At 62.5% G+C, this 9,560-nt stretch overlaps 1 protein-coding gene across 1 annotated transcript; it reads right to left on the bottom strand.

Annotated features, from left to right (window-relative positions):
* Positions 1-427: 427 nt before the first annotated feature.
* Positions 428-5,395, bottom strand: LOC113405434 (zinc finger protein 586-like). The gene is made up of 6 exons (XM_026646648.1): positions 5,325-5,395; positions 4,141-4,267; positions 2,936-3,069; positions 2,511-2,637; positions 2,151-2,249; positions 428-1,551 (listed from the first exon to the last, which is right to left on the bottom strand). Exons 1-6 carry the CDS (start codon positions 5,334-5,336, stop codon positions 428-430), a joined length of 1,623 nt encoding a protein of 540 aa, XP_026502433.1. The 5' UTR covers positions 5,337-5,395.
* Between the last annotated feature and the right edge of the window lie 4,165 nt (positions 5,396-9,560).

The raw sequence follows: 9,560 nt of genomic DNA, 5'->3' as shown, positions 1-9,560 counted from the left end.
GCCCCGCTCTTCTCTGCTAGGTACTGGCTATCGGGGCATGTCCAGCAGCCCCTCCTGCAAGGGTCGGCGACATGAGAGCTCAGAGAGCAGCACTGGCTGCTTGCTACTCTGGGAACGTGCCGCAGGACTTCGTCACTAGGAGTCAGCGGCCTAAACAATGGGACCAGTGCACCCCAGGGGGCAGCTGTCACCCTCCATCTGGCAGGGAACCAACAAACAGCCAAAGGAAAAATCCTGGGGGAGGAGCTTGCACCGAGGAGCTCCAGAGCGCTCCCCCCACCAGGGTCGTGCTCCCCGGCCGGGCTGTAGCCCCGCTGGCATACCTGCATTGCCAGGGTCATCTATCCTGCCACGTGCTGGGAGACAGGGCTGGGCGTCCTCCCCTGCTCCCGCGCTGCCAGAGCCGCCCCAGCCCTGCAGACAGCTTTCACTTGTACTTGGTGAGGGCACCCAGGGGCTTGCGGGCGTGCGTGCGGGAGATCAGCATCTCGTGGATCTGGAGGAACTCGCTGAAGGTCTCCCCGTTGCCGTAGCCTGTCGGCAGCCCGCCGCCCGCGTGGGCCCTCTGGTGCCGCAGCAGGTCTCCGCGGTCGCCGAACCGCTGGCCGCACTGGTGGCAGGCGGAGGGCTGCTGCCCAGCGTGGCTGCGCAGGTGGGTGGTCAGGTTCGTCTTCCAGTTGAAGCTCTTGCCGCAGTGGGCGCAGGGGAAGGGCCGGGCCCCGGAGTGGGCGCGGCGGTGCAGGAGCAGCGAGCCCTCGTGCAGGAAACTCTTGCCGCACTCGGGACAAGTGTGGGGCTCTTTGTGCACGTGGGTCTCCTGGTGGCGCACGAGGTTCTCCTTGCGCGTGAAGCTCCGCCCGCACTGGCGGCAGGCGAAGGGCTTCTCCCCAGTGTGCACGCGCTGGTGCGACAGGAAGGTCTGCTTGGTGCGGAAGCGCCGCCCGCACTCCGCGCAGCCGTGCGGCTTCTCCCCGCTGTGTAGCTTCAGGTGCCGCAGGAGGTTGCCCTTGTTGCTGAAGGCTTTGCCACACTGGCTGCAGGGAAAGGCGCCCACCCCGGCGTGCTGCCGCCGGTGCTTGGCCAGGGAGGCCTGGCTGCCAAAGCCCTGCCCACACTCCCCACACTTGTAGGGCCCCCCGCCCCCAGGGGCAGCGTGCTCCTCTGTTGGCTTCCCGCCCTGCCCAATGCTCCCCCCACACGGCCCCTCTGCAATGGGGGTTACAGGCACGGCTCCCGTCCCCACGCTGCCCCCCTGGTTCTCAGGCGCTGGGCAGGGTCTCTCTGGGGCCCCGTTGCTCTGCAGCTCAGCGCTGGCTGGGGAGTCCCTGACCCGCCTCTCGCCCCACAGGGGTTCATCGTGTCCGTTCCCCACAGGCCTCCCCTGGCCCGGGCGCCCTTTGCGCTGACTCCGACTGGCGCTGGCTCCGGTCCTGGCCGAGCCCAGGGAAACTCTCGCTGCGTCTCTCCCCGTTAGCATCTCGCTTGGGTCCAGTCCTGCCGGCTCTTCCTTGTGACGCGTCCCCTCCTCATCAGCCCCCCGGGTCCCACCACCTGCCGGGAGAGGAGCGTCCAGGCGTTATTCCGTGTGCTGGGGAGTCGGGGAGTCCTGGGGGCACAGCTACGGGCCCCAGGGACTCTCTGTGGGGCAAACTCAGGTGGAAACTCCCCCAGGACCAGTCCCTGTTTACAGCTCTGCCAGCTCAGAGCCTGTCCCCGGGTCCTCCCTGCATGTGACGTCCCTGCCCTCAGGCGTGTCTCACCCACACCCGCTCTTTACCAAGGGAAGGTCCTGTTGGGTCGCTGCTAGCCAGACTAGTTCCAGCCTCTGCCCGCCTTGCCGTGACGCTGTCGGAGCGGAGAGGGAAACTCCTCCCGATTCTGTCCGCACATCCCACAGGAACGGTCCCCCCTGCTGGCCCTGGCGGGAGGGGGCGCAGGGACCCCGTGGGCTCTGCCCCAGCAATGACAAACGCACTGACTGACCCGCTGCTTGGAGCTCAGGCCCGTGCCCTCCTCAACGCCAGGCACCGCACTCGCAGGGCCGGAAACGTTCCTGAACTGGGCACCACTGTGGCCAGCACAACAAAGTGCCGTGTGCCAGGAGCTGGCACAGGGACCCCGACTCCAGGAGCTTTGCTGGCCCCACTCACCCACGCCGTGGGGACCAGGAACACGTGTCTCTCCGGGGTCGTACGGCTCTTCCCCGCGCTCCAGCCTAGAGACAATCTCCGGTTTCTCCACGGTGTCTCCTGTTCGATGGAAGACAAGGTTTGTTACGTGCCTGTCAAATGGCTTAGCTAGCCAGCACCCCGATGGGAGTCGAATGCACACGCTGGCTGGCTTCTGTCGGGGCTGGTGTATTTATGACACACCTGCCTTAGGAAGCCACCGAGTCTCACTGCGAAATGAAGACTAATCGGGGCACGTTCTGCCCATGTTCCAGGAGAGCAGGCTACGAAGCCAGCCCTGGGTAGCAGACAGCGCCACTGCCCCCATAAAGGGCTCTTTACCCACAGAGGTGACCAGGTCGTAATTCTCCTTCATCACGTCCTGATACAGCTCCCGCTGCCAGTCCTTCAGCTCCTTCCACTCCTCGGTGGTGAGATAGACCGCCACCTCCTCGAAGGTCACCGGCTCCTGCAACAGAACAGCCCTGCTGAGCCACTCCCCAGTGACCCTCTGCCCTCACCCCCGTGGCACGGCAGCCGGCCGCCTGGAAGGGAAAGGCCCTGAGCCGTCTTACATGCTTATGAACCAGCAATTAACGATGCTCCTAAAGCAGAAATCAGGGAAGCCCCTCAGAGCCAGGAAACCCCAGGCACTGACAGGTGCATTAGGCTGCCGGCTGCTGTTAAAAAAGGTTTCCCTTGGTCCCCTCTTGCCCAGAGCCTCTGAGTGTCCAGCACTTCGCGCTCCTTACCGGAGCGGGTCTCACCTCGTTTGGGGTGTCGTTCCCCTGTGCTGGAAGCATCAGGACTTTCGCTCTCGAGTACTGATGGTCCCAGACATACGGCGCCTTCTCTCGCTTTGCTTTTCTAGCCGATGCCTTGGGCTTGGGGCCCACGGAGCCTGTTCATGGGCAAGAGAACACGTGCTGTGTCCTGCAGTTCCAAGGGCCTTGCCAACACGCACTGCGCCAGCCATTGTCTGCAACGGGAATTTCTCTTGCGAGCAGCCCCCAGCTGGTAGTTCCCATGATAGGATACTGGCTGCCTTTCAGACAGCTGGGTCCCGGGCCATCTAGCGCCCACAGACAGCACCCAGCCCCTTGGATTGCACTTGGGAGTGAACAGGCAGCTGGTGCAGGGCACAGGGTACGTGCCCACGGCTGCTGCTAAGGCATCCTTCACCAGCTCAAGCCCCTGGGAACTGCGTGAAGGCAGCTTGGCAGTAACCCAGCGGAGAGGTCACAGGGACCTGGATCACTGTGAACAGTTCTCGCAAGCTAATCCCGAGAGTCCAGGAGCTGGGTCCAACGGGACAGCACGCCGTGCCCCAGCACCTCCAGGCTTGGCAGTTCATAGCCCTGGCACCTTTGGGCTCCCGGGCAGCAGCCGCCTCTCTCCGAATGCCCAGCTCTGAAGGCAGCACCGCTGCCAGCAGCAGCGCAGAAGTAAGGGTGGCAGTATCGCACACCATACCACCTTTCCTTCTGCGCTGTTGCTGGTGGCAGCGCTGCCTTCAGAGCTGGGCATTTGGCCAGCAGCCACCCCCCAGTCGCCCGGCCACTCTCCGGCCGCCCAGCCAGTGCTTAATTTGTGCTGGGGCTCAGCTCCAACCGGTCTTTCATTACACATTAAGCACCGACAGCCAGGCTATGCACTCTAATGGCAGAGGGTGGGGGGACATGCCCTCCATTAGGAGGCACCCCCTGGCTATCAGCATACCCCTGCTGGGATGGCACCAACAAACGGGGGGCTGAAAGTGATGGATCAACTGCCCAGGCACACCAGCGCACTGGGCCCAGAACACGTCCCGCCACGGAGTACAGCACTGCAGCACCCTCGTCAGGTGGGACGTCTCCGATGTTCAGCCACGCACCAGGCATTCTACACATACGTCATGGGAACGTGAGATCCCCCTAAAGCCAGCCTTGCGTGTCCAAGATGCTGCTGCTCCTGCTAATAAAGGGATCCTCACCCAAAGATGCCACCAGCTCGTAATTCTCCATCATCACGTCCCGGTACAGCTCCCTCTGCCATTCCGCTAACGCCGCCCACTCCGCCGGGGAGAAATAGACCGCCACGTCCTCGAACGTCACTGGGGCCTGAAATGCAACCGTGGCCCACTCAGCACCGTCGGCTCCAGTCCAGCCAGGCAGAGGCAGGGGTTAGACACACACAGGCTCCCCAGGCGGTTCTCTAACCTCTCACGACTTACAGCTTGTGCTAGAAGAACGATTATCCCAGCTTGGTGCCCGAGTCAGGCCAAGCTCCCAGGGACGTCAGAGCTGGGGGGGAGGGCGCATTATATTAGCCTCTTTCACACAAGGCTAGTCCGGCTAATGAGCCCCTAGTCCTGGCTCCGTGCCCCCAATGGATGGAATTCCCAGGGGCTGGGGCCGACCCGGGAGGGGGGGACAGGACTGTGGGTCCCCTGGATTCACACTGATGCACGAGGAGCACCTCAGGGCTGCTTCCAGACAAAACACGTGTTACTGCTACTGCAGACACCCCCCCAAAGAGGCACAGGTGCCTCTGCATTGATGTGTATCTCCGGAGATCCTGCTCATCTGTTAGCGGGTCTGGCTCCCTTTCCGGGCTCCGCTCCCCGCCCTCTGTGTGTCTGCCCATGCAGGATCCCAGATGCAGCCCAGCAGTTCTGGGGCTGCCCTGAGTTGTGCGGTGGGGTCCCACCCCCTGGCACCAGCCTCTGCCCTTTGTGTTTTGCCTTGTGGTTGCCAGAAGGCCCCTGGCTGTGAGACTTTCTCAGGTGGCTCCTCACTCCACTCCCAGGGAGACCCCGTCAGGCTGGGCTGGCAGGGGAGACCCTCACCCTAAAGACAAGGGTGGGGCCCGATAGTCACAGCTGCTGCGGCTCCCACAGCCCCAGCGCTTCCAGGCTACCCTACAATAACAAACCTGCCAGCTGCTCCCGGGCAGCACAAGCAAAGCAGCCAGGTCGGGCCCGGGGCCCGATTCTCGCCCGGCCTCGGCGTGACCGCCCGGGGCTGGAGACTGACAAGCCGAGGCAGGGCGAGAGGTGCCGGGGCCGCTTGCCACGGGCAGGGCTGGGGGCCGAGCGCGCACAGAGCGCCGGGCTCCCCCGCTCCCCGCAGCCCGGGCTCGGCTCCCTCCAGCCCCACGCCCCCGGCCCAGCCCTACCTGCGCCGGCATGGCCCGCCCGCTGCCTCCGGCCGCTCCGCTCCGCTCCCAGCCGCGACGCGCCCCCGATGGCTGCGCAGGGCCAGCGCGGCGCGCCCTGGGCGCACGGGAGGGCGCAGGGGCCGGGCCGGGCAGGGGGAGGCGGCGGGCCGGGGGCCGGTCCCCGCTCCGGGCGGGAAGGGAAGCGGTCGGCCCGGCAGACGGGCTGGGCCCCTGGGAGCCAGCGCGCGGGGTACCGGCCCCAGGGACGCTCCGGAGCCCGCAGCCGGGAGCTGGAGCGCGGCTCGCCGCTGGGGCTTTGTTCCTGCTCGGTGGGAAGGGCAGAACTACAACTCCCAGCATCCCCCCGTGCCAGGGGAGACCCCGGCTAGCGCCCCTAACCTCCCCCCGGCCGCCTGCCTGGCTCTAGCTGGAGTCTCGCCTCCGGCAGCCCCGGGGAAAGGGACCGTCTCCGTGGGGTGTGTGCAGCGCCTGGCGCAGCGGGGCGGGGCCGTGACTGGGCTCCTGGCGCTAGGGGAACCTCCCCCGCCCCTCCGGATTCCAGCCACCCCCAGCCTAGGGTTGCCAACTTTCCAGTCCCACAAAACCGAACAGCCTAGCCCCGCCCCCTCCCTGACGGCCCGCCCCCTCCCCGAGGCCCCAGGCTGGGGGGTGGGGCCGAGGGATTTGGAGTGCGGGAGGGGCTGCGGGTTGGGGCAGGGGGTTGGGGTGTGGGAGGGGGCTCTGGGCTGGGGCAGAGGTTGATGCAGGCTGCAGGGGGGTGCTGACTCTGGGGTGGGGCCAGGGATGAGGGGTTCAGGGTGTGGGAGGGGGCTGTGGGCTGGAGCAGGGGTTGAGGTGAAGGGGGGTGAGGGCCGGGGGTGAGGGTTTTGGGGTGCAGGAGGGTAGTCTGGATTTGGGGGGGGCTCAGGGCTGGGCAGGGGCGCAGGCTCAGTTTGGGTGGCTCCCGCCTAGGAGCCGGACCTGCTGGCCGCTTCTGGGGCGCAGTGCGGTGCCAGGACAGGTAGGGATTAGCCGGCCCTAGTGCCGCAGCGCCGCCGACCGGACTTTTAACAGCCCAGTCAGCGGTGCTGACCGGAGCCGCCAGGGTCCCTTTTCGACCGGGTGTTCCGGACACTGGTCACCCTACATGAGCCCCCTGCTAATCTGAATCCCGGAGACCCCGGGCCCAGCCCCGCCCTAGAACAGACGCTCCCCCAGCCTGGCGCACTCGGGGATCAGAGACGCTCTCCCCCCGAGAACGCGGCAGGAGACCCAGCTGGCATGGGCAGGGCCCCTGCAGGATACAGGGTCCGAGACGCAAACAGGGCCCAGGCCCAGGGCGAGACGGGCTCCAGGAAGCCGAGGGGGAAGGGCTCAATGAACGGTGCAAGGAGAGATGGGCTCAGAGACGGGGCCTGCCCCCAGGTCAGCATGTAAAGCCATGTGGGGCGAGCTGGCCCCACCCAGCGATGCAACGAGCTGCCCACGGGCAGGGAGAGTAGCTGGCGTGGCTTTGGGAACAAGAGACCTCGCCCCAAGTTAGCACCAGGGACAGAAATACCTCGGTGCTGGAGCCGGATTCAGCCCGTTGGTGGGAACGCTGATGCGCTGCGGCTGAATCCGGCTGCCAGGAAGGGGCTTTCCTGGGAACAGTTTACATTTTAATCAAAAATTTCTTGGGAATTTGTTGAGGTTTTGTCAAAAACAAACAAAAAAATGTTTTTTGGCAGCTGAAAAGTGGAACGTTTTGTGCGTACACTTTCCAACACTGGCCTTGCAACGACAACACAACCCTTGCCATTGAGTCAAAGAACGTTTTTCCATGGAAAATGTGTGGCCGGCTCTAGACACGTGAGGACCGAGCTCCAACCCTGCACTGCAGCCTGCTGGGAACTGTGGTCTTTCCTTCCCGCCTGCTGAGAACCAAAGCCAAGTTCTCACAGCAGACAGACACCAAGGACGACTACCAAGGCCACCCAGATGGGGGGAGGGCAGAGGGACAGTTTACCCTGAGCCCCCCAGTTGAAAGAGCCCCCAACCACTGTGCCCCGGTGCACCAGGCTGCAATGCTCAAAGTGGGGAGTTGAGCCCAGCCCCACAGGACAGGAGCCACAGCTGTGGGGCCAGTGCAGGGGGTTCAATCTCCAAGCCCCTGACCCCAGGGCCTCCCTTCAGTGGTCATGTTTTGGGAGGGGGCATGGCGGTGCCCCAGGTTCCCCCAAAAGCTCGGGGCCGCCAGGCCTTGAGGACTCTCAGCTATGGGAGCCCAGGGGTCTTGGACCCGCAATGACTGGGCCCCACTGTCACCCAACGTGCTGGCTCCACTGGGATCTCATCCCCTTTGCCAGGATAATCGAGATCTTTCCCCCACCCCCCAAGTTACTGGCTCTGGCCCAGCTTCCGGATCCCACTCCCTCCCCAACAGCTGCCCCCCATGCGCTCGGCCCACACCGCAGCTGGGGGAGGCGAGTCCCAGGCTGTGGCCCCTGCAGCGAGGCAGACAGACGAAGGGAGAGGAGGTCTCGGGCCAGCACATTCTGGTCTGTTGGAGGCTCTTCCCCCGTAATTCCCGTCCCAGTCACCCTGGTAGCCCTGTGCATTTCAGGTGGGTCTTTGGTCTGCACACCTGGCCACGGCAGCCCTCTCCACGGGTGCAGGTGGAGCCCTGCACCCGTCAACATCTCTTGTGCTGCTAACGAGGCTGGGTAATGCAGAACCCTGCTAGCATCTCAGGGCCTCACCCAGGGGCTCCCTGGAGCCAACACAGGTCTCTGCACTGGCTTGCACCATCTCTGGCTCACACCCACCCAGAGTCAGGGGCGGCTCTATGGTTTTTGCCGCCCCAAGCACGGCAGTCAGGCAGCCTTCGGCGGTGTTTCTGTGGGTGATCTGCCGGTCGCGCGCCTTCGGCGTACCCGCCGCCAAATTGCCGCCGAAGCCGCGGGACCGGCGGACCTCCCGCAGGCATGCCGCCGAAGGCACCCTGACTGCCGCCCTCACAGCGACCGGCAGGCCGCCCCCCGCGGCTTGCCGCCCCAGGCACGTGCTTGCTGCGCTGGTGCCTGGAGCCGCCCCTGCCCAGAGTGAACATGTCACTGGAGCTGGGGGAGCACAGGGGGGGCACCGGGAGCTGCTGGAACAGCTGCAGTCCCACTGCCCGTGCACCCTTGTGAGCTGGCCTCCCGCAGGGATGGGGGGATTGGTCTGGGACCCCCAAACGCACACACCTTAAACGAAAATCATTGGCTACAGGGTTATCATTCATTTCTTGTGTGCTGTTCTGATTAATTACCATGTCATGTATAATCATTGTATGCTAAATAGAGTTCAGTTGTAGGAGAGAGGTAAATAGTGGTGTCCCCAGGGGTCTGTACTGGGCCCAGTCCTATTCAACATTTCATAAATGATCTGGAAAAAGGGGTAAACAGTGAGGTGGCAAAATTTGCAGATGATACAAAATTACTAAAGATATTTAAGTCCCAGGCAGACTGCGAAGAGCTACAAAAGGATCTCTCAAAACTGGGTGACTGGGTAACAAAATGGCAAATGAAATTCAATGTTGATAAATGCAAAGTAATGCACATTAGAAAACATAATCCCAACTATACGTATACAATGATGGGGTCTAAATTAGCTGTTGCCACTCAAGAAAGTGATCTTGGAGTCATTGTGGATAGTTCTCTGAAAACATCCACTCAATGTGCAGTGGCAGTCAGAAAAGCGAACTGGATGTTGGGAATCATTAACAAAGGGATAGATAATAAGACAGAAGATAATATATTGACTCTATATACATCCATGGTACGCCCACGTCTTGAATACTGTGTGCAGATGTGGTCGCCCCCTCTCAAAAAAGATATATTGGAATTGGAAAAGGGCAACAAAAATGATTAGGGGTATGGAACGGCTGCTGTATGAGGAGCGATTAGTAAAACTGGGACTTTTCAGTTTGGAAAAGAGATGACTAAGGGGGATACGATGGAGGTCTATAAAATCATGACTGGTGTAGAGAAAGTAGATAAGGAAGTGTTATTTACTCCTTCTCATAGCACAAGAATTAGGGGCCACCAACTGAAATGAATAGGCAGCAGGTTTAAAACAAATTCAAGGAAGTATTTTGTCACACAACGCACAGTCAACCTGTGGAACTCCTTGCCAGAGGATGTTGTGAAGGCTGAGACTATAACAGGGTTCAAGAAAGAACCAGATAAGTTCGTGGAGGATAGGTCCATCAATGGCTATTAGCCAGGATGG

Source organism: Terrapene carolina, unplaced genomic scaffold, assembly GCF_002925995.2.
Source record: "Terrapene carolina triunguis isolate 2854851 unplaced genomic scaffold, T_m_triunguis-2.0 Scaffold36477, whole genome shotgun sequence".
NCBI classification, from domain to species: Eukaryota; Metazoa; Chordata; order Testudines; family Emydidae; genus Terrapene; species Terrapene triunguis.
The sequence above is the reverse complement of the archived record's forward strand: the minus strand, read 5'-3'. Positions and strand labels throughout refer to the sequence as shown.